We start from the raw sequence: 25,697 nt of genomic DNA, 5'->3' as shown, positions 1-25,697 counted from the left end.
AAAAAAGAAAAAGAAAAAAACACATATTACAGTGCACCCCCATCCCCTGGAGACTCCCCCCTTATATTTCTTAGATATAACGTATGTTCCAATTATGCCCTTATACCCCCTGAAACAACATATATTCTTGAATAGGTTTATTCCCTTTGCCTTCCACCAATACTGATTTTTATAAAATCTCCCCATATTTCATTATAATTATTTACTTTAATCATCCCTTTTTAAGTTTAATTTTTGTTGTTATCATTTGTTGTCAGACTCCAAATTTCATTATACTACTCATTTCTTTGAATATCCCAATTTTATCCCCAATATTTAGCCACCACTAATCTAGCTGCCATTATCAAATTTACAATCAATTCCTTTTTTGTTTCATTTATACCCCATTTTTCCACCAGCAACAATAATGCAATCCTCTGTGACATCTCTAGTTTTACATTCAACAGTGCTCTAATTTCTCTAAACATGTCTCATATTTTTTGTGCATTATCACAATCCCACCACATGTTTATATGTTCCAACCTCTTTTTTTCACCTCCAAAAAGTACTCGTATATTTACCATCTATTTGATTTAATTCATGTGGTGTTAGGTACCACCTCCATATCAATTTATATCCATTTTCCCTAACTCTAACTGATATATTCTTGTATACTCTTCTATTCCAAATATTTTTCCAATAATTATCACTTATTTCTCCCAAATCTGATTCCCAAATTCTTCTAATTCAGTTAATATTCTATATATTTTCCCTTTAGGGAAAGGAAGAAAGAATAGTGCTCATCTTCATTTCAAAGCTGAAGAGCCAGTGCTGTCTGAAGACGTCTCCATAATCATGTGGCCGGCATGACTAAATGCTAAAGGCACACAGAACGCTGTTATCTTCCCACCAAAGATGGTTCTTATTTTTCTATTTGCATTTTTACCTGGTTTTGAACTGCTAGGTTGGCAGAAGCTGGGACAAGTAACAGGAGCTCACTCCATTATGCGGTGCTAGGGATTTGAACCACCAAACTGTCGACCTTTCTGACCAACAAGCTCAGTGTCTTAGCCACTGAGCCACTATGTCCCTAGGAACCTTGGGAACTGATACAGAAATAACCCACTATGAGAAAATGAACTGAAAAGGTGAGAGTTGTTTCAATTGATATTAGATCTATTATATTTAAAAATCTGGTAGATCATTGTTAGCAGTATAGAATTACAATTTCCTGTTCACCTGCTAGCCGTGAGCTGAAAATGGAGGAATTCTGTAACTCTGTTATTCCTAGTCTGTTGTAGACTGACAGATGCTATAAACCCCTGTAGGGGTAAAGGAATAGTTAAAATGATCCGTCCCAATGATCCAATGATGTCTAATGAATCCAGTTTCCTATATGCACTTGGGGAATCTTCTATCTTATCATCTAACAATATTGTTAAAGCTTTGGCTGATCTGTGGAGAAGGCCTGGGCAGTTGACATTATTGGTCCTCAGTGCCTCCTTTCCTCTATTAAAGAGCTCAATTGCACATTAGTTTATCAAGGAGCTACAAGAGAAATGAAGCAAAGCGCAAGCATAGAAAGGGAGGAGGCTCTTGTGATGGGTTTGTAGGAAGCTAACACTCACCCCTCTCCTAGAAGAATGAAATATTCTAGGAAATATTAAAAAGGCAGAATATTATATTTCCCTAGATGAGAAATGGAGAAACATGTTTTTTTAGGCAGGAAGCAGACTCACTCTTAATAGCCCCCAGCAGATCACTTAAGAGATAGCTAGGTCTTTTCATAGGCAAATGCCCTCAGCCAATATCCAACAAAGGTAGGATTAGCCCTCTACCCACCTAGCAACAGAACTCACCACATGCAAGGGGGGGGGGGTTCCTACTGGTTCCAACCGGTTCAGCCGAGTAGGTAGTAACTCGGATGCCCACACACCCAAACCGGTACTAGCGGCGGCACCTACAGCAGCGCCATCTTGGTTTTTGCTTCTACGTATGTGCAAAAGCAATTTTTTCACTACTGTACATGCGTGCACGCCCGAAGTGCGTCCCTGAGCAAACTGGCAGTAAAAGAATCCGGACCCCTAACCACATGGCACCTGGGAAGATTACATCACCCAGCAAGCCTCAACCAAAGTTACCCCTGTATGGCCCCATGGGTGTCTGACAACCAATCAGAATACGAGCTCAAATTCAAAAGCCCAGAGAGGACATAAAACCCAGGCACTCTCGGCATCTCTTCCCTTTTTTCTTCGCCCAAGATCTTCAAGGCATGTGATCCTGTTCATCAATAAACCTTCTTTCCAAGCAACTTCCATGAATCCAGTGTCTTTTTCCCCACTTGGAACTGAACCCAGATGGACATTTCTTCCAATAGGTTGAGTGTGGAATGGGGCCCTCTTGGCGTCCTACACTGCCATGGTGGGTGTAGAGAAAAGGGATACTTCTCTGCCTTCACTGTGTCAGCACAGAATAGGCTGCTAATACTTTTCTATAGTGTGCAGTATCTCTTCCATCAAGATGCTGAAGGAGGGAACCAGAACAGTTGGAAGCTCACTGCGAACAATTTATATCAATCAATCAGATTCAGTTTAATCTAGACTCCAGCGTTGGGTCAGGTCACAGGAAAATAACCTTGGCAGCTGCTTGTCAGGTTCATCTTAATTCTTTTCAGCTTGTAGATCTTACAGATGGAGACGGGGTACAGGGAGAGAATGAGGGGCCATCACTCGCTTGCTCAGGCTTTACCCACCCAAGCTAATTTCTGCTACATTCAGGAAGGTGATTGATACCTTCTTCAATGCAGGATGTGTCCCTGCATACCTAAAGTTAGCAGCTTAAAAGATATCTACTGAAAGAGCCTTCTCCTGAACCAAAATAAATTGAGATGGGTGGCCATGTAAGTAAATTAATAAATACATTTGCTACTTCATGTTGGGGCATGCTCAAAAGGTGTGCAAGGCATCTACTCAGAGGTGGGTTCCTACCGGTTCGGCACAGTTCAGCCAAGTAGGTAGTAACTTGGCCTGACACGCCCCCAAACCGGTTCTATTAGTGATTTTTGGTTCTGCACGTGCACAGAACAATTTTCATTGCAAAAATGTAATTTTTCCCCCTTTTCTAACATTGTGCGCATGCACAGACCTTTTTAGGTGCAAATGTGCACGGGCGTGGAGCAAAAAAAAGTTTGCGCGCCAAACTGGCAGTAATGCCAGCAGCAACCCACTCCTGCATCTATTGTTTTATATTTAGGTTGTTGACCTACCTATGGTATCTCTCAGGGCTCTGTCTTGTCATCCTCTTTGCTGCTTCACATCTAAATGAAACTGCTGGGTTTAGTTACTTGGAGTTTCTGAATGGTGCGCTATCAGTATGCTGATGACAGTTGTTTCTATTACTCCCTACCTTCTAACTCCAAGGAAGCAATCAGTACTCTGGAAAATTGCCTCACTTAATAATGTGCGAGGTGAGAAAGAGCAAGATGAAATTTAATTCAGGCATGATGGAGGTAAAGGAAAAGCTGGATTTTGGAAGTGTGGTTAAAGCTTACAGTGTCGGCTGAGCTTCCTCAGACAGAACGGAGTGTTTCTTGGTCCTGAGCTAGCCACACGGCATGCGGCTGATATGGCAAGCATTTTATTTATAGCTATTGTAAGAACTGTGAGCTTTCCTGTTAGACTTAGCAATGGTTATCCATGTGCTGGTTACAACACATCCAGATTACCATAACATGCATTATATGGGGTTTGAAATATGTCTGGAAATAGTAGCAGTCGCTAAATATGGTGGCCAAATATATGCTGACTGTGGAAATTATGGTATCACAGATGGTGAATATTGACTTACCCGTTGCCTTCTGGCCTCAGTTTAAGGTATTGTTGATCTTTGTCTTGATTATCTCTAGGATCATGTTTCTTGCTATAAACTTGTTAGTTACCTACCTGTCAGTGGAAGCAAATCTTCTATTGCCAGAAGCTAAGATCTTTTTTATACAAAACATGGTTTTTCTCTTGTGTAGCTCCCAGGCTTTAAAATGCACTCCCTAAGAAATACGTTGACTCCTCTCCCAATATGGTAAAAATACATATCTTTCATCCAATTTTAAAATTTATTTTTATTATTTTAACAATGGACTTTGATTATTTTAATCCGCATTACATTTAATCTGCATTACATTACATTGTGATTTGCATTTTTATTATTGTATAGGCCAGCCTGAATGTTGTATGAAACAGAAAAGGTAGAGAAGAAACAATAAGTCCTAAATGTTGTATTTCATATTCAGTGCAGAGATTGCTGAAAGTCATGGTATTCTAGCAGCATTTATGTGTTGAAGAGACTGGGGCAAGTGTGTGCGTGTGTGTGTGTGTGTGTGTGAGTGTGTGTGTGTGTGTGAGAGAGAGAGAGAGAGAGAGAGAGAGAGAGATGGATGGATATGGTGGCAACAAGGAGAGAATTAAAAGCTGATGTGATCATTAGCTCTCTTCCCTCTAAGGAGGCAGTCTATAGCTTTTACTGTTACAGTCCTAGCTCTTCTCACACTGATTTCTGGTTGTTTCATCTATTTTCATTGCTTATGCTAGCTAGATTATTTATTCCTGCATTATTACTTTTTTTCTTTGGATAGGAAAATAAAATGTGCTTAGAGTTTGGTTTAGTTTCCTGTCAATCCTCCTTTTTTGTGCTATATGATTATTTGGACAGTCTGAATTCTAAACCTGGCTTTGTCGTTTTATAACTTTACTCAAAGAAATGGTTAAGAACACAGTTATCAAAGATACCGATTGTCCAGTCCTTCATTAAGTGAACTGTGTAAATGCACAATAAACCATTTGCCATTTTCTCTGCCATGTCACCAGAGTGTGGCTATTAAACAAAATTCTTAACTGGGTAGCAGGTTGACAGACATAAGCTGTTGTTAAGCTTAAACAGAGGAGATGAAATAGCACACTTGGGAACTCTTTGCTTAAAGTAACCTATACGAAGCACTGCAAAATAGTCATTAACCATTTTCAGCTAATGGTAGCATCTGACTGGCCACAGACTGTGAATCTAGGCAGAGTCTGGTCTTAGTTGGAGTTCCAAACAGGAAATACCAGAGCTGTAGGTCAATTAAAAAAACAAGCACCATAAGAGACAGCAACTGCAAACCTCTTTAGTATTGTTATCAAGAAGCTGGTATAAATATGCCTATGAAAAATTAGGCATTGAGTTCATTTGAAATTGTTGTACCCAGAAGCATCATAATCACTCTTTTTTTATTTAGCGCCTGAAGATCAAGGAGCTATTTAATTGGCTTCCTTTCCTGGAATGCTTAGAAACATGAATCCTAAACCAAAGCTGAAACTCTCGTGATCACCTTCCATGGGGTTGAAGGAACCCACAATATTGTACAGGTTCAAGGGAGCATATCAAATGGGAGATCACAGTCTTAAGGAGAAATGCTGTTCTTGCCTCTGAAAGTTGGCCTTTAAGTTGGTGGAACATAGGACAGATTGACTGAAGGTGGAGGTTAAAAAGATCCCATACATTTCTAGTCCTGTTTAGGGCTAATTGCGCACTCAAAGCCATCCAAGGCATTGTAATCACTATTCTTCTTTCTTGTATTAATGAATTGACAGTTCAGATAGAAGAACTTAATCTAAACCAGATGAGATATTTGGAGGTAATATTACAATGCGGTGTGCAGTTCTGAATATTTTTGGGGTTCCAAGAAGTCTCCTAATTGGCATAAAAGACCTTGCTGAGACCTACATATAGTATTTTTTTAAAGCAACAGGTTTATGGACCTTGAAGTTATTGTTGACTGAAGAACACTGGAAAGAATGCTGCCACAGCTATGATTTCTTAAGCTGATTGCAATTCAAAATGCATTTTCTCCTTAGAGATTTGTAATAACAATCATGCCACATAAACTATCCTATTAAAAATATCAAATGACTAACAGTGACATTTGGCTGCAACTAGGGTTACTAAAATGAGAAAAAGATTTGGTTCATGGGACACAATCCACCAGAAAGATCTCCCACTGAAATACATTAGTTGTGTTCAAGAGTCATTATGTAGTAGACTTGCAAGGCTATAGTTCTTTCTATATTAGAGCCTGTTAAAATGTCTGAGATATCATTCTTCTGCATCAACTGAATGAAGAATTAAAATGGTAAAGGGAAGGATAAGTTAGAGCAAGTGAAGCCTCAGACTGCCCCACCAATGGATTATTCCTTCCTGTGATAAGTGCCCATCAACAGGGAAAACTGGCATTCATTGTTGAAAGAAGCCTAGTGAAGTCACATTTTTATGTTGAATTAGCATGACTGTCAAGCTTCAAAAGCCGCTTTTTGCTGTTGCACTATTATCACTTCTCAGCTTGCCAACAATCTATAGGGGAGTGAAGGGGAAGGTAGAACTTAGGTCCTAGACATCAAGATGCCAGGTAAGAGAGCCAAGGACATTTTGGCAGGTGGTTATCAGAGCCAAAAGACTCTCTCACAACAATATCAGGAGGCTTAATTGGACCATGTGACGAAATTGGAAGGAGAGAGAATCTGAACTTTGACTATGTGGGTTTGCGCGGGAAATGGTCAGATCTGGCTTTGCTCTCATCAGAGCCAAAATGATATATTCAATAAAGTTTTGCATTAAGAGATTGGATCACCTCGGCCACACTTAGTTTGGTTGGGTTCATCAGTCGGACTTTGACAATGACATCCTTAATATATTTTTATTTTAAGAAATTATATCCTTAAAAGAAGATATCATAACAAAAAAAAGCTAATCTTTACCTAGAAGTGTTTTGTCAACAAAATCTCTCTTTCATTTAGTATTGGCCATTATATTCAGAGTTACCTTTTCTCCACCTAGAGTACTGCTTCCCCCATCCCTTATTTCCTTACCGTTACTTCCCTAATCAGACAATAAATTCATGAAGTGAACAAATGACATTCAATAAGGAAAAAAGGGCTAATATGAAATAACCTGTTTCACCTTGGCTGTAAAATACTCTTACAAAATGGGGATAAATTTGTCCTAGTTTTTATACCAGAACACATTTCTTTGGAATTTGGGGACTGGAACATCCTCCTTAAGTCTGAAAACGAATGTGACATGAGAACTACACTTCCCTATCTGGATAATTGGTTTGTATAACAGACCTATAAGAGATGGGGGAGGAAGGGAGAGAGGGGGAAAGACCCTTTCCTTGATGATGTTTTTTAATTTCTATGATATCTTCTAAATACTTGCAATGCAATCCTAGCAATATCTCAAGCCTTTCAAGTAATGCTCAATCTGTTCTGTTAAAGGGCAGCAGATGGTTAAGAGAATGACCCTTCCTCCCTCCCCACTTTTCAACCTATATACAAAAGGCCCAACCTTGTCTGGAAGCATCAAACATGTCCCCGCTCCCCAGGAGTAATTTTAATCAGCTACTGTGAATAAGTATGGTGCCCGGCAATTGATGAAGAGGTCGAGCTGGTGAATATTTACACTTTCTGGTAGCCTGGAGATTTGCTCATGTGTAGCTTTCAGGTGATAGCAGCAGTTGGTTTGGCACACAATAGTCAGTTTGCAACTAGCTTATCCCTCTTCCACTGTGAGTATTAGAGAGACAAATATTCTGAAGCTTGTGGGCTATCTGGTTAAGAGAGCTGGGGGGAAGTCTATTTTGTGGCTCTTTGATGGTGTTTCTCCCAGGAAGGAATCTCTTCTTGGAGAACTAATATTTTATCACATAGTTCCATTTGGCGCACATAACCAGCTTATTCTCCACTGATATCTAACTAACTAACCAACTAACGTTTTAGTTATTTTCATAATGTCTCTGCAGCAGCTGTTTTTTTTAAAAAAACAAATTTATTTATTTATTTATTTTATCAGACTTATTAGTCGCCCCCTCTCCCCACAGGGACTCGGGGCGACGTACACAAGCAACGGTCTACGGACTACAAAGGAGGAGGTAAAAATAAATAAATACAATAATCAGAGAAGTTAAAACCCCAATAAGAATAAAAGTTTAAAAGCTAACATTGACAATTAAAATTAACCAAGGGGTGGAACAGTTGTCGAGATTATGCCAGGCCGGCTAGCCGAAACAGGTGGGTCTTCAGTTTACTGCGGAAGGAGCGGAGATCGGTTGTTGTCCTGATGTCTGGGGGGAGGTCGTTCCAAAGGGTGGGACCCGCCACAGAGAAGGACCTACTCCTGGGCACCGCCCTCTGACAGTCTCTAGAGGACGGCACCCGGAGAAGGCCCTCTCTGTGTGAGCGAATGGGCCGCAGGGATGTATGGGGCAGGACACGATCCCGCAGATAACTAGGCCCTATGCCATGGAGCGCTTTAAAGGTGGTGACTAACACCTTGAAGCGCACCCGGTAGGCCACAGGAAGCCAGTGCAGCTCGCACAGGAGAGGTGTTATATGGGAGAACCTCGATCTCCCCATGATTACCCGCGCGGCTGCATTCTGGACCAACTGCAGTCTCCGGGTGCATCTCAAGGGGAGCCCCATGTAGACAGCATTACAGTAGTCCAGACGAGACGTCACCAGCGCGTGAGTGACTGTGCGCAGGGCCCCCCGGTCCAAAAGGGGATGCAATTGGCGCACCAGGCGAACCTGGTGGAACGTCCCCCTCGCCACGGCTGCCACATGATCTTCTATAGTCAGCCGGGCATCAAGGAGGACACCCAAATTGCGTGCCCGTTCCACCGGGGCTAATTGTTCATCCCCGATGGCCAGCGATGGAATGTGCTGGTTGTATCGGGGAGCCGGGAGCCACAGCCACTCTGTCTTGGAGGGGTTGAGCCTGAGCCTGTTGTCACCCATCCAGACCCGCACGGCTTCCAGACAACGGGACATCCCTTCGACGGCCTCGTTGGGGTGGTTTGGGGTGGAAATGTACAGCTGGGTATCATCGCCCTTAGCTCCCCATTAAACCAGGGGGCCCGGGTCGATCGTTGCCATCGGAGAGGCCGCAAAGGCGCAACCCGGTCCAAGGCTCCGGCGGCCGCACTATTCCACGCGGCCACCAGGTCCTCTGCCCGGGAGCGGGACAGGTCTGCAGGAGGTGGCCCAAGCTCCGCCTGGAACCTATCTGGTTCCATCAGACGCCTGGGGCGGAACCATCTGGGACAATCTGGTTCCGCCTCCCCGCGGTGGGGAGTAGCGCCAGGGAAGTCCAGTTGGAGAAGTGAGTGATCTGACCATGACAGGGGCGTGATGACTAAATTCCCTATACCCAGATCACTCGTCCACTGGTCGGAGACAAACACAAGATCCAGTATGTGGCCTCTTTCGTGTGTGGGGTCCCGAACTACTTGAGTCAGATCCATGGCTGTCATGGAAGCCATGAATTCCCGGGCTACCTCGGATGCCTCTCCCGTCGACGGCAGGTTGAAGTCCCCCATCACTAGTAGCTTGGGGGTCTCAACCGCCATCTCCGCGATCAGCTCGAGGAGTCCGGGCAGGGCCGTTGATGTATGGCGGGGAGCCAGGTATACTATCAACAGACCCAACTGTCTCCCTGGGCCCCATTTCACGCCCAGAGACTCACAACCGGATGTCTGCGACACAGTGAATTCTCTCGGAGTCAAATCTTCCCGGATGATTATCGCTACCCCACCGCCCCTACCCTGGGCCCGTGGCTGATGGAACACCCGGTAACCTGGAGGGCACATTTCACCGAGGGGCAACCCCCCCTCCGGGCCCAACCAGGTTTCCGTTATTCCTGCGAGGTCCGGCTCCCCCTCTGAGATCAAGTCCCTGATGAGGGGGGCCTTATTAACCATGGACCTCGCATTACATAACATCAGCCTAAGGCCCAGGCTCTGCCGATCCTGTCCACCTAGACTGCGGGGGTTGGTACAGGCGACCGGGCGTGTCCAACAGCCCCGGTCTCCCAACCGACTATGTGTTCTTCTGGTGTCCTCGCGCCCGCCCCTCCTTACGACCGTCGTTATCGGATTCCCCCCATAGGAATGCTGTAACCTTTCACCTCCCCCACTCCGCTCCCCTCCATCCTGATCCCACCTGTTGACCTGGCTATATCCATACCCCCAGGTTGAGTAACCCTCCCCCCCTCCCTGGAACCCCTTGAAAATTTTAAAAAACATTTTACTAAAATCCAATCATCAAGATGAACCTCTGGTCCCTGATTAGAGTGGGCCCACCTGGCCCATACTTCTTTAATGCAAATCCAGGGAATAGCATAGAGGTTGTTTGGGTGCATTATTTTTTCATTTTGCTTTAGCAAAGAATGATACTCAAGTTGGAAATAGATTGCTGTTCAGCATCCTGACCAACAGTGTTTGGGAAGAGGCACTTGGGATATGCATATCTATTGATTGGCCTGGAAGGCACATCCAGGCTCATCAAATGTCTCAAAATATATGCACATTAAAAAGTAAGAAAGGTAGTTTCCTATCAGGACGGGAGCAAGGCCTCATATAATGGGCTTTGGGTAATGTTAGTATTGTACAGTGATTTTCTTGCCCCTCTGTGGCACAATCCCTTGTAGTCAGAGAGGGGATGGCCTAACTCATGAGTAACACATCTGACACTAAAGATGTACAAAACCAGCTGAAATGTATTCTCCCCATAGCCTTAAGATTCAGAGTCAGGGGTTAAAAACAAAACAGTCACTTAGGAGTGCCAGTAATCGAAGCCATGCATACATAAGAAAAAAAAAGTTTAAAATCTAAAATAGAACAGGCAGCATTATTTGAGGCTTCATGTCCTACTTCATACCAGTAGACTCAATTCAATTATGGCAGAACAATTTATCAATGGAATAGCTTGCCTCCTGGAATTATGAGTCCTCCATCACTGGAGGTTTTCAAAAATAGACTGGGATTTGATCAGGATGGTAAGGTCTCCTGTCTTGAGCACAGGGCTGTACTAGAAGACCTCTGAGGTTTCTTCCAGCCCTATAATTCTAGGTTGAATAGTCACCCCAGCCTCAGCAAAACAGTGCATGCCTTCTTGTTGAAACTCTAGCCAAGGTGAATTTGCGGCCCAAAAGCCAGATGTGTCATGTGCTAGCCCCGCCCCTGCCCATTTTAGTGAAGGGAGGGGGGAAATCCTGATATGTCACGTGATGACGTGGTGATGATGCAAGTTTGACACCCCTATTCTAGCCCATGCCTTTCTTCACATAATGAATCCCAGTACAGGAACCAGCTCTATTTTACAATATTGTACAGTAGTTAGTGCATGACAAATGAGCTGGGTCTGACAAGTGGGGAATATGTTTATACAGGGCCTGATAAGGGAATTTCCAATGTTTCCTCTGCAGATTTGTCTTTGTCATTGTGCTCTGGTATCTGCCATCTTTTCCCACCTTCTTTTCCAATCCCCGCACCTGCCTTTTAGGTAAATTGGCCTTTAAGCTTAGCCAGACCTGAGTCAACTGGCACCTGGCTTACGTAGAAGGAGGCTGATGTTTTCCCTTCATTTCTCTCTCCACTAATATGTCCTCAACTACTGATGAGCCCTGGTTACATTTATATCTGCATTGTAGGTATGAAGCACAAGTTCAGTCACGGGCCAAACCTTCCTAGCCGATTCAGAAATAATCGCAGAGAAAAGTTGACTGAGTTTAATCCTGTACAAATATTTGTACTAAAGCATTCTTGTCTCTGCAGTTCACATGCAATAGCAATAGCGCTTAGACTTATATACCGCTTCATGGTGCTTTACAGCACTCTCTAACAGGTTTACAGAGTCCACACATATTGGCCCCAACAATCTGGGTGCTCATTTTACCCGCTTGGGAAGGATGGAAGGCTGAGTCAACCTTGAGCCGGTGAGACTGGAACTGCTGGCAATGCTGCATTAACGACTGCGCCACCAATGGCTCTTGCAAAAATCATTTGGGGAGATTCTGGTTTTGGGCCACCAAAATTTCCATATATTGAATCTGGTAAATTATAGTTCACCCAGGACCACTGGACTTCATTCACCCCAAAGAAGATTTGATTCTTGATAAAGGAGTGCTATTACCATGAATTTTTTAGCAAGTATAAACACCTAATTGACTCCTAATATGGACCTTCTAGAAGGGAAGCACTCTAGAGGATAGATAAGTTCACAATGTGTTATATTAATTTAATTAATTGAAGTGCTTCCTCCCTTGAAACCTTAAATCAGGGGTGTCCAAACTTGGGAACTTTAAGACTTGTGGACTTCAACTCCCAGAATTCCCCAGCCAGCCATGCTGACTGGGGCCAGCCATGCTGACTGGGGAATTCTGGGAGTTGAAGTCCACAAGTCTTAAAGTTCCCAAGTTTGGACACCCCTGCCTTAAATGCAGAGATCAAAACATTCAATCTGGAAACACTACCAAACACCAACTTGACTCACAGGAGTTGTTGTTGTGGGGAACATAGGCGGAGGAAGGTATGTGGATGTGTTTACTATCTTATTTGTAAAAATATTGAAGGTGGGAGACAAATAAATAAAGAAAAATAAACAGCCTAAATAAATGTAAATTTTAGCTGTCCCTAAAAATAACCATCCTGGAGCTATGATCATCCTACAAGGAGCAAATCTGAAAGATGGGACCTCTTTATAAAAATACCAGGCAGAAGGTGAATTCAGGCTTAAAATATTTTGATTGATTTCAGTGGAATAATGCATATGGCTTTTTTGATGGCATGACAGCAAACACACGCTGGTGCATCTAAATACCTAATGATGTTTAGAGAATGTCAGCTGTTTTGTAATAAATGGAAATTCAAATGGCAAATTATTGCCCCTCTCTGAGATATTTTCCTACTGTAATGGAGAATTCTAGCTGCAAAGGAATGTTGATGGCATGCTGGAATTGCTGGCAATAATTCAAGGGATCCACCAGATTTGTTCAGTGCTCACAACCACTTAGAGTTGATCATCAAGTTTCTAGCCTTTGCAGAAAGGACTCTATGAACGATCTGCCAGCTGGATGCAACATCTGAACAAGGAAAATATTTATTCACATTAACATATATTAACTTCCCCCCAAAAAAGAATATAGGTATTGTTGAGGCATACATATTTCTATCAACTTTAGACCAATTATCTCACTGGTATGTATTGTAACTTGTGCAATGAGGAACCAGTATAAGTACCACTTGTAACCAGGAGCCTACAACTATTTGCTTCTGGTTTCTATTCAGAATATATACCATAATATATCACCATCTGCTTAGTCAGAGCATGTGATACAATTGCATCTCTTCTGACTCATCAGAGACCTAAAAATGAAGGATTTCACATCCAAGGCCTACAATGTCCAGGGATGAATCAACAAGATATATCATGTACCTATGGGTAATCTTTTATAGAACGGTTAGGGGATAAAGGGACAAAGCATCACTTCTTGTCATCTAAAATCCCCAGGAGAAATAATACATCCCTGCATGTCATCCATGATCTTAGTAAGATTTGCTTTCCTGTCACAAGCCTCGATTGGGCTGCCTGCTCTATTTTTCAGGCAGCTCCCCAATCTGAAGATGCTGCTCAGAATTGACAAGGGATGGCACTGAAGTATCAACAGAGGACATGGGCTTTGTAACAGAACTAGAAATCAACTCTATCCCAACATCTACTCACCCTAAACCATTAAAGGATTGAATAAAGTCAGCTACAGTATCAAGCATTCATCTTTCAATGTTATATATCATCAATTTATTTATTTCTTAAACATACATCCTGCCTTTCACTCAGGAGCTCAAGGTAGTACACACAACAGCCGCGGTGGTGCAGTGGTTAGAGTGCAGTATTTCAGGGTACTTCTGCTGATCACCGGCTGCCAGCAGTTTGGCAGATCGAATCTCACCAGGCTCAAAGTTGACTCAGCCTTCCATCCTTCCGTGGTGGGTGAAATGAGGACCCAGATTGTCGGGGGCAATATGCTGACTTGTAAACTGCTTACAGAAGGCTGCAAAGCATTGTGAAGTGGTTATATAAGTCTAAGTGCTATTGCTATTGCCTCTTTCATTTTCTCCCCTGGGAGTAGGTTGGGCTGAGAAATTGCCCCAAAGTCACCTGATGGGTTTCCTTGGCTGAGAGTAAATTTGAACCTGGCTCTCTGTAGTACCAGTTCAACTACTATACTACAGAATTGCTATTTGTGCCCTTCATCATTCTACATAGGAAGAACAGCATTCTAAATGTAAAACAATAATTGTACATAGGTATGACAACAAAAATGGCAACATTCAGGGCATTCGATCAATGAACTTAAAGTGGCTACCCCTTTCAAAGGAATTTTGAAGGTGAATCTAGCAAAAACCTGCCAAATTTATACTTATTAAAATGTTCCATTCCATCATTTGAATGGAATAAAAATTATTTTTAATTCCATCACATACATTAACTATCAGTGCTTAGAAATTTATTAATGTTGAACGATCGCTTTAATTTAAAACATATGTTTACTTTTATTTTAATTGTTCCTGTTTCTGTTTTCTCCATTATAGTTATTTCTCCTCACTTTTAACACTTACACGAATCTTCCCTTTACATAGAAGTTTGTTTGTATGTATATGCAAGTATACATTTTGCATTGCAGAATATTCAATAGTTTTTAAGACACCAAAAATCTCTACTGGAAAGATTCAAGACTACAAGTTTGAGCCTTAGGCCATAGGCTCCTCAAGCAATTTTCTTAATCACTAGAGATATCTGCCAAAGCCATTGCAAAGCCAATGCAAAAGAAACAGAATTTCTTCACATCTTACATAGTAGCTGTATTAGTTAAACAGGAACTGGATTTGGCCCAAGAATCGGAACCAGCCTTCCAGCCTTACTTGATCCAGCTAGATAGATTCCATCAGAAGCAGAATGGAGCTTAATTGATACCACTCTTGTGAAATAGATCAATATCCATATTAGCTGCTAACCACGGTAATTCTATCTGGCACCAGAGTGAAATTGATGCCACATGTCCAAAGCATGTCCGGAGGCTAGAACTAATGAAGGGATTAAAAAAATATCCCTTCACTGGAATTAAACCAACCTACATTCTAATATCAATATTGCCTTTTAAAACAAAAATTTGACTGTATCCTGTTTTGCAAGCAAAGGAATGTATTTCTGTTACAGTCTAAGGCTATCATGCAGAATGGAGTAATACAGCAAAGCTAGGATTTTTATCCATTAAGATCCATTTCACAAACTATCCCTTTCCTCTCTTTCTAAGACCTGACTAATTGTTCATTGATTTCAACCATCACGTTGATCCTTGGTTCCACTGTACCAAATTGGAACAGAAACTGTTCCGTAGACAACTGGATGGAAAACATAGCAATAATAAGATATAAAAACTGCAAGCGATCAGTTGTTCTCCAACGGAAGGGCCGAATAACTACCAAATCCAACCAGAGGCACAGGGCTGCCTCTCCCTTCCCTGCCCCTCCCCTATTCATAGCCGGAGGGGTGGTTTCTTTGCCTAATTCTCTTTCCATGCTTTTTGCTGTCCTGAGCGTAACCTTTTCTTTCCTCATTTTCACACTGGGAAAAATGATGACATCCTCATTCCAAGAGCTGTGTTGTTCTGAGTGAATTTAATGAAAAAAAGCCTGAAAATGTGATTTCTTCCCGCCTTTGTGCAAGGCTTAAGTGCATTCGGAGGTTGAGTTTACTTGAATGCACCCTGGCAGGCTCCTGGAAAGGTCAACGTGGCTCTCCAATCACCGACCTGCATGCCTCTCCCTCCTCCCTCCTCCCTCCTCCCTCTGGGGGCATGAATATAATATTGCACTACCCTGAAGTTACAATTAACCCCTGAGGAACCCTAATCGAGCGTTGAGCCTGAGTTGACTGCCCTGAACATGTCTGCCTGGCCTCTCCCTATCTTCGGAAGGAAACAGGGGTTGCCTTTCCCCAACCATCTCCCTCTATTAATCTCATGGCAGGCAGAAAAAGGAGGCAGTTAACTAGGATGCGGAGCCGGCCATGAATAATGCAAGTCTCCCTAGACACAGCTGAGTAACGAAGGCTGTGAGATACAGATGCAACCTTCTCTCCTCTTTCTCCTTCTAGAGGACCTTCCTGTGCATGCTTTCTACCCAAGGATCTTTTTTTTTACATCATTAGGGATCAGTTGTAAAACATGCCACTTAGTTATTGTTAAAGTGACATTTCCTCCCGCATTCTATAAAACATCTCAACGTGGCTAACAACCAACCGTGCAAATTTAAAATGCAACAACACTTAAATGTTTACACACCACGAGGTACCCACAACTCTACCCGAAGGACGCAAATGCTGGACTCATCCTCCATCCTAGCCCAATGCTTAAAGAAAAGGCTGGGTCTTATAGCCTTCCAGAAGAAGGAGGACAGGAGTTCTCTACATCTTGTGACATTAATGGAGATATGGCCTTATAGGAAGAGCTTAGAACTGGAAGACTTCAGGCAATTTAGATTCCCATTCTTGGCCTTTTATACATTTTGCTTGACTGTATTTGGCTACTGGTGTAAACCTTTCTGACTTAATGTAAGAAATGATTGTAATAGCCAATATAGGGGAATGTTATAGAGATATATGTATTTGCATAAATGCAGAGTTCCTATATTGTAAAGATAATATGAGTTTCTATCAGCATTCCCTCCCCCAACCAAACCCCGATAATTTGTTGATATTTAGAAGAAGTGGCATGTAAAGCTATTTTCTAAATAGATTTTAGAAAAAAGCGGACAAGGCAAATGAGCAACCAACAAATGATTATTTTGCATGTAATGTGAAATAGAAACAGATGAATAGTGAGACTGAGCAGAGAGCAGAGGTGGGTTGCGTCCGGTTTGGACCGGTTTGGCTGAACCAGTAGTGGAACTCAGGCCTGGGTCGCAGAACCAGCAGCAACCCAGGCCTGCCACGCCCCCAAACTGGTTCCCTCGCTGCCCCTGGGCTGCTGCCATTTTGGATTTCAGTGACTGCGCTTGCGCTGTTCACTGTAAATTGTTCTGCGCATGCACGCAGAACAATTTGCATTGAACAGTGCACATGCGCGCCTGATGCGCACGGGTTGCGAACTAGTAGTAAAACCGGCCGCAACCTGGCAGAGAGAACAAAGAAATGATTATGGCCAAGACATAAATATTGACATGACATGGTAATCAGATCCATCACATTATTTAATGAACAAGGGCTACTTTAATTAAATCTAAGCAAGAAGCCAAACCTTGCTTATGGGATAGTTGAGGCCTAGGCTAAATCTGCTGAGAAACCTAATGGTGGAAACTGTTTTCTTCTTGCAGTATAGAAGAGTGATAATTCAAGCATTTGGCTCACTGGCTGAATCCACGAGATAGCCAAAGCAATATCCAATCAGTCATTGGGGGAGGGGGCGGCTCATATTATCTTGCTTTTTTGGAAGATAAGATAAATAAAATGAAAGGCAATGGCTTTTGAAAAATGCATCCGATACAGAAGCTTTAGATGCATTTAGCAGATATATCCAGCATTTCATTCTTAAAAGGAAATGCACTGGAGCTATAAATGTGCCTGGAAGTTATGTTGTATACCCCAAGAATCTTTGCTCCTTAAGTCAGATCTGTGACTCCTACTGTTTATTAGGAGAAAGAAACTGTCCAAGCTGAGACATTATCTCCATTATTAATTTATGTTTTGGGACTGAGCCTTTCTCTTTAAGGAATTCAATCAGGGGTGGGTTCCTGCCAGTTCTAACCTCTTCTATAGAAGAGGTTCCACAAATCTACAGTGCCGTTTAGAACCGGTTCCAGCTCCCTTCCCCCGCCCATCTGCACATCATCAAGATGAAGAGCGAGAGGAGGAATTCTGGGAGTTGAAGTCCACAAGTCTTAAAGCTGTCAAGTTTGAACACCCCTGGGGGTCTTTTTTTTAAAGGGTTAGGGGTGCAAGGGTCTTGCAACTTGACAGCTTTAAGACTTGCGTGCTTCAAATGCCAGAGTTTCTGAGCCAACATTTTAGTTGCTAAGCAAGAGCGTTGTTAAGTGAGTTTCACCACATTTTACAAGTTGGCCATGCCCACCCAGTCACATGACTGCCAAGCCACTCCCACTCAGTCACATGGCTGGAAAGCCACTCCCACCCAGTCACATGGCCGGCAAGCTACTCCCACCCGGTCACATGGCCAGCAAGCCACTCCCACAAAGCAGGCCACACCTATAGAAGAGGCTCTAAAAATTTTGAAACCCTGAATTCAATGCAATGCATTCTCCAAATCATATCCTGCATGTTTATTGTCACTTAAGCAATGTGTTTAGGGGTTCACCTGAACCTAAGAACCTCAGAACTGTTCAGGCAAACCCCCCAAACACATTGAATAAGTGGCAATAAATGTGCAGAATATGAATTTGGGAATACATTGCATCAATTTCCTTGAAGAGAAAAAGCAAGTTGTAAATGGTTTTAAATTGATACATCTTTTCATTCTGCCCACATACTTCAAGCCTCTGTTTGTGCATATGTGTGTGTGTGAGAGAGAGAGAGAGAGAGGGAGGGAGGGAGGGAGGGAGGGAGGGAGAATATAACATCTAAGAACAAGTTTTCAAATCTATCAAGGCTTCTTCCCATCCAGACAAAGAATATTTAAGTACCAGGCAAATTACATCAATCTGCCTGCTATCCATGTGAAAACTCTGATCATCCTCATGTTATTGGCTAGTCCCGTGGCAAAACAGGGAAACATAATCCAAAATGGCAATTTTAGCTCAAGAACACTGTATGTTAATACTCCCCCCCCCCTTCAGAATAATAATTTTTGCCTTTTCCCGAGTTCCAATTATCTGGTAGGCAGAGAAAGTGGCAGTCCCAAAACTCCCAGTTCTATCACTTGTTGCTAACTTATGCTTCCTCTAACTCAAACGCCACAGAGGATCATTATAACTTTCCAAGGGTCCATATTTGGCTAGACTATCCCTGCTATAGCATGAAAAGAAACAGAGAAACAAAGCAGGCAGCATCTCCATTCTCTGTGCAGCAGGCAGGTTTAACTTATCAATTTACATTCTTTCTCCCTTCCTTTGTGTGCACTTTAATCTAATTTAGACTGTAAACTCTTCAGGGCAGGAACTTGGCTCCGTCTAATATATTATGAAATGAGACTGCCATGAGATAACAGGAAGTAATCAAATCTCCCCCTCTTTTTTGGTGTCCACTGAGCTATTACACCCTAAAGGAAACTAGGAAAAATAAATAAAAGATCTGCTAATATAATTAACTACCGAAGTCTCTCTACTCGATTGCTTTCTCCTGTCTCTGGCTTCCATAGATTTAGCAAAAGCAAACAAGCTGTTTAATTTTTTTTTAGAATTCAAGTAAATCCAACTTTGATGTAATATATTGAAAAAATGAAAATCATCTTTACCTGTGACAGTCACCAACATGGAGGCCATTAAGGGACGATTGTTGTCCAGTTTACGGCTGAGCCTAAATTCCCCGCTAGTCTGGTTGACAATTAACAAGTGCAGTTCATTCCCACGTTCAAAGGTGTAAAACAGTCTATCAGACACATCTGGGTCATAGGCAGGGATCTTCCCTATCACACCGGAAGGAAAAGTGTTGGATTTGTTGGAGATGTAGTTATTAAAGAGGATCTGGAAATTTTTCAGAACGGGACTGTTGTCATTCTGGTCAATGAGTTTGATGTGGACTGTCGCTCTGCTGACAAGGGGAGCAGAGGTAGCCTGAACCACAATGACATACTCAGGCTTGGTCTCATAATCCAAATCAATGAGGGCAGTGAGCTCACCCGAAAATATGTCCATCTGGAAGATTTCAGGGATATTGCCTTCCACAATCTGGTACATAATCTGGGCATTGGGTCCTTCGTCTGGATCCAGGGCTGTGATCTGGGCCACGACAGAACCCACAATGCTATTTTCCTTTACAAAGATTTCAAACTCCTCAGCTGGGAAGACTGGAGCATTGTCATTAATGTCTTGCACCGACACTTGAATATGGACAGGGGTTCTTTGGGGAGGCATTCCCCTGTCCACGGCATAGGCAGTAAGTTCGTAAACAGGAATGCTTTCTCGGTCCAGCCTGCGGATGGTCCGAATAATCCCAGAGGTGGGCTCGATAATGAAATCCCCATCCCCGTCTTCTCCATTCTGGAAGGTGTACTGTACCCGTCCATTGGCGTGGGCATCCCTGTCAGTGGCAGAGATCTGGAGCACACTTGTGAAGGGAGGGCTGTCCTCGGAGATGACACCTTGGTAGTGAGCACTCACAAACTGAGGGGCATTATCATTGACATCGTTCACCATGATTTCCACGTAGGTGGTGTCTGCTTTCTGGGGGATCCCATTGTCTTTTGCTGTAATGGCCAGGGTGTAGGTCACTTGGTCCTCATAATCCAGCTCTGCCTGCAGGGTGATGGCCCCCGTGTTTGCATCAATCCGAAACTGGGGGATATTGTCTTCCAAGTAGTAGGTAATCCTGGCGTTTTCTCCAACATCATCATCCGTGGCACTGATCACTACCACCGTGCTACCAATTGGACGGTCCTCATTAACATTTACCGAATAATGGGCACTCTGGAACACCGGCCTGTGAGTGTTGGCGTCCGTAATGTTGATGTGAACGTGGCAGTTGTCGTGCAAGGTCCGGTCAGAGGCTGTCACTGTTAGCACAAACCGCCTCTCTTGTTTGTAATCCAGGGGCAAAGAGAGAGTGATTAATCCCACTCCCCCTTGAGTACTGATAGCAAAACGGTTCCGTGTGTTCCCACCTGTTATCTGATAGCTGATGACACTATTCACATCCCGGTCAATTGCTGTTACGCTAAGAACACTAGTCCCCACCGTAGCATCTTCATTGAGGCGAATGAGATATTCTTTCTGGGTAAATTCGGGCCGGTTATCATTTACATCCATGACAGTAATGGTGACACTAGCAGAAGCAGATAAAGAGGGAGAGCCGTGGTCCCGGGCTTCTACCCCAAAAAAGTAGTGCTGAACAGTCTCTCGATCCAAAGGGCCACTCACAGAAATCCAGCCGGTGGCACTGTTCACGACAAAGGGGGTATCAGAAGCAATGCCAGTGAGCTTGTACTCAATGCGTGAGTTCTCTCCATAATCTGCATCCACGGCCTGGATGTGGATTACTGAATGGCCCAAAGGGGCATTTTCCAAGACAGATATTTGAAAAGGGGTGCTGACAAAGATAGGAGCATGATCATTAATGTCCACTACTTGGATGCTAACCATACCGGTGTTATTGGACAAAGGAGGACGCCCTGCATCCTGGGCACGGATCCTCAAGGCGTATTCTCGCTCAACTTCAAAATCCAAAGGAGCTACCACCTGCATTTCCCCAGTCACACTGTCAATTGAAAACTGCCCCCTGCTATTACCACTGATGATGTTATAATGGACTAAAGCATTGTTGTCTTTGTCTAAATCAGTGGCTGTGACTCTTAAAATTTCTGAATGGGGCCTTATATCTTCTCTTACCTGGACTATATACCGCTTTTCACTAAATTGTGGGACATTGTCATTTTCATCAAGAACTGTTATGTACACTCTAACTGTGGAGGATAGAGGGCCAGGCTCCTTACCTTGATCGTTTGATTCCACCACCAAAGAATACTTTTCCATTTTCTCCCTATCTACTTGCCCACTTGTAGTGATCAGCCCTGACCGTGAATCTATCTCAAAGACCGAATGAGCGGCTTGTTCGTTGACAAATCGATATCGGATATGGGCATTGGGTGGAGAGTCCACATCGGTGGCCCTCAGCTGCAAAATGGGATAGCCTTCTTCTACGTTTTCCCGGATGGTCTCTCTGTACTCACTCTGCTCAAATACTGGATTGTGGTCATTTCTATCTGCAACTGTAACAGCAACCATGGTGGTGGCAGAGAGACGGGGAACCCCATGATCTATAGCAGTCACTCGGAAGTAATGCAGGTCCATGTTTTCCCTATCCAAAACTTCAGTGGTACTGATGAGGCCATTTTGGGAATCAATGCTGAACAGTTCCAGAGATCTGCTGTTCATCAGAGCATCCATGGAATAGACTAGCCGCCCAGCATCCCCGGAATCAGAGTCTTGGGCTGCCACTGTTATCACTGGGGTGCCTGACGGCTGGTTTTCAGCCACCTGGACTTGGTAATTATACTGAGGGAAGAGGGGGTGACGATTCGCTGCCCTCCGGACCCTCAGCAAGGGCAGAGGCGCCCCTTCTCTTCCCCTCCTTTTCTTGCCCCACGTGGAATAGTTTATTTCACTCTGCAGAGCTGGATGAGGGGCTTTTAACGGCAGGGAGGGAAAGAATCCTGGGATGGATGGACTTCTAAAATTCACCTCAAAACAAAGAGTTTGTAAACAGCCTTTGGTCGAGTCCAAGGGACGGAAAGAAAAGAGGAGATCGCGCCTTCTCCAGCTGACGCTCGGATTGGCTCCCGGAAAAGCCCAGGGAGCTGTCCGAGCTGCTGAAACCGCCGAAAGGGCTCTCGGCCAGCCTTTTCTGGTCCAGGTACAAAGGCAGCATCGCTCCGGGCTGCTCCCACAACACTCGCCGGCGCAGCAGCTGCGGGAGATTCCACGCGGCACCGGTTGCCCCAGGCAGAGCTGAAGGCAGGTCAACAGGGTGAACCACCTGCAGAAAGGCGAACGGGCTCCCGGGCGGGAAAAGGAAGCCAGTCGCATAATCGGGAACCGCGAAGGCATGGGGGGACGGCCGCCGTTGCGCCTAGCTCGGGCGGCCGAGCGCTCGGAGCGCCTCAGTGAGGAGCGGTCGGTGCAGTTCTGAAGGCGGCGAGATGGCTTTGTACACAGGTGGACCCGCCGGATGCAGACTGGAGGAGTCCTGTTGAAGCGGGTCGGATCCCGGCGATTTTGGGAGGGAGCCTTCATCCCATTGGACGCGCCATTGTCCGGCTGGCTCGAGTCCCTCCTAGGGCGTTGATTGGAAGGGCTGGAGTAGACGCCCATCTGCGCGGAATCCACCCCAAGCACGGCGAGCCTCGCGAGGCATCCCCAGGTAGTCCGCGCACGGCTTTCTCCGACCTTCGCCGGACTCGGGGGATCCGGAAGAAGCGCGGAAGCATTTATAATCCACAAGCAAGAGGGAGCGCTGCCCGGCTCTCCCAGGGCGCCCACCGGGCAGCGGATGGTCCTCTTTTCCCAAGATGGGGTCAGGGATCCTCCACGAGAAAAGCTGCTGTTCTCCTTCCCTTGCCCCGCCAGGGGTTGCGAGAGGGAGCCCGCGCAGCGCCGACCGTCTTCCCGGAGCCTGGAGGACGGCGAGGTTTCCTTTAGTTCCCCGAAGAGAGCGCAGCCCGGCCAACCACCGCTCGGCTTCTCCGGCTTCGCCCGGTGGATGCAGCCCAAGCCCCCTCTGCCCGCTGGCTTCCCCAAGCTGAAGCGAAACAAAGGGAGGAGCAGCAGCAGCAGCAGCAGCTCCAGGCGGCGATCCTGGCGAGGACGGCGCTGGTTTGGTCCCGTAGGTGGAGGCGGCGGTTCAGCCATGGTCCCTCGGCCCTTTCCCCGCCCCCCTGCCCGGCTGCCCTGGCCTGGCGCTGCTCCCCCGGCCCCGCCTCGCCTCGGGCTCTGCCGCCTTGCCAGCTTCGGCCGCCGCCGCCACCATCTATCTGGAAGCGGCGGCGCTGCTTTTCCCGTGGCTCTCACCGCTCCGTGGCGACGGTGGAGGCAACGGCATCGCCTCCTCCCGCAGCCTCAACATGGCTCCCGGCTGCCCCGATGGTCCGTTCCGCCCTCCCTGCTACCCCCCCTAATGTCGCCCTGCCGTGGTAGCGCCCACCCGTATAGCGTAGACGGTGAAGCAAAGCCCTCCGCCATCTTCACTGTGGGCAGGTTGGGTCTGGCGGGGGAGGGGGTAGAGGCTGGGAGGGAGAGGGTCGCGATCGTCTCGCTAAGGCTGGCCAAGGGACGGGGATGGGAAACGCCGCTAAGATCCGGAGGAGATTACGAGAGGATCGCGCCTGGATTCCATAAGGGCGTTCGACCGTGGAGGGAGCTGTCCAACGTGTTGATTTAGAACTCCCTGGATCCAATCAGGGATGCCAAAGCAGTTGACGGGCGAATCGGTAGAAGGCGGCTGTGCGATCATCCAGGAGGGTGTTTGGTCGCATAGGCGTGTCCTAGAGAGCCTCTTCTACCCCTGTAAGGGTTGCATTGAAGAAGCACTGTTTTAATTATTTGTTTCATTAAAGCAAACATTTTTTTCTGCTTTACACAAAAGCCTGAAAATGACAGGCTACTGTAGTAGGAAAGGTGCAATGTCCACACTTGGGCAAAGTCTAAAATATTTTTTTTAAAATCAGTTTCAATGCTTGCATAATCTAATATATTCTGAGGTGCTAATATTCTGACAGGAGACAAAGTACCTTAAGTATAGTCCAACCATTTGTTGTTGTTGTTAGTTGCAAAGTCGCGTCCAACCCATTGCAACCCATGGACAATGTTCCTCCAGGCCTTCTTGTCCTCTACCATCCTCTGGAGTCCATTTAAACCACCCAATTCTCTGTCATGCCCTTCTTCTTTTGCCCTCAATCTTTCCCAGCATTAGGCTCTTCTCCAGTGAGTCCTTTCTTCTCATCTGATGGCCAAAGTATTTGAGTTTCATCTTCAGGATTTGGCCTTCTAAAGATCAGTCAGGGTTGATCAGTCAGTTTGATCATCTTGCAGTCCAAGGGACTCGCAGGAGTCTTCTCCAGCATAATTCAAAGGCCTCAATTCTTTGGCGCTCAGCCTTTCTTATGGTCTTTCACAGTCATACATTGTAATTGTAAAAACCATAGCATTGACTATGCACACTTTTGTTGGCTAGGTGATGTCTCTGCTTTTTAGTATGCTGGCCATAATCTTGGATGATACATCCTGCAACTTTATTTGGTTCTGTTTTATTGTACGTTCTACTAGCAATAGTAAGATTTGATCAAGGAATCAGCATACTAAAAGCAAAGGGCAGTTGATATGATTCATTTTTAATAATGCTGATTAAGTGAAGAAAAATTATTAAGATAATATAAAACATGGAAAGAATAGAATGGGCAACTTAATGTGTCTTTGATGGTTAGAAACCTCAAACAGCAACTTCTCTTTGACAAGTTCTGTAGTTGTTAAGCTGTTTCTCCTCTGTTAAACCGTCAAGGTTTTCCCCCGCAGAATGCTGGATACTAAGTTCATTCATAATTTGCTACTAGTATTGTGTGTGAGTTATTACCACTTGACATCCTTGGAAATACTGTGATACCTGCTTCAAAGGAAGACAGAGTCAGGCTGCAAGTCTTCTAACAAAATTAGGTTTCTCCATACCTGAAAAATGTTTGTAATTTCCTTATGTATATGTTCAGTGTATAATAGGTTATAGCAAGCATGCAAGCAACACATAGAAGGCTGACATGAACACCTTTGCTTTTGCTTTGAGTTGATTGGATTATTTTTCTCTTTCTGGTTTGTTTTCAATATTAGGGCTACCTGTTGCAGGTTGAAAAACTCTTAAAGGCTGCCACATGATAGCAAAGGAAGTTTTATATTTCTTCAGAATTGTCTGGATTTTTGCAGCCCAAATCTGACAATCCTAGTAATATTCCTGTAATTTTTATTTTTTCTGAGGCTGGGGAAAAGGCAGGAATTGTGGAAGATATTGACAGTCTAGCACATGTAGAAATTCCTCCCATATCTAGCTGCGTCACCTATTAATTAAAGAGAATGAAAAGAATTCCACCCATGTAAACTCAGAGATAAAGGGGATCCTAAACATGGAAGTATTTAGTTGTCAAGGGTCTTT

The 25,697-nt window shown here is 44.4% G+C and overlaps 1 protein-coding gene across 1 annotated transcript in view; it reads right to left on the bottom strand.

Moving 5' to 3' along the window:
- Positions 1 to 22,989, bottom strand: part of CELSR3 (cadherin EGF LAG seven-pass G-type receptor 3) — a gene marked incomplete at its 3' end in the record, with an annotated part of 117,977 nt that extends 94,988 nt beyond the window's left edge. The window contains exon 1 of the mRNA XM_081938331.1: positions 19,306 to 22,989. Within this exon, the coding sequence (XP_081794457.1) occupies positions 19,306 to 22,876 (3,571 nt within the window). The 5' untranslated portion in view covers positions 22,877 to 22,989. The remainder of the gene's footprint in view (positions 1 to 19,305) is intronic.
- Positions 22,990 to 25,697: the final 2,708 nt, after the last annotated feature.

Source organism: Natrix helvetica, assembly GCF_964273705.1.
Source record: "Natrix helvetica genome assembly, chromosome: 1".
Lineage (NCBI taxonomy): Eukaryota > Metazoa > Chordata > Lepidosauria > Squamata > Natricidae > Natrix > Natrix helvetica.
This window is presented reverse-complemented; position numbering and strand designations above follow the sequence as displayed.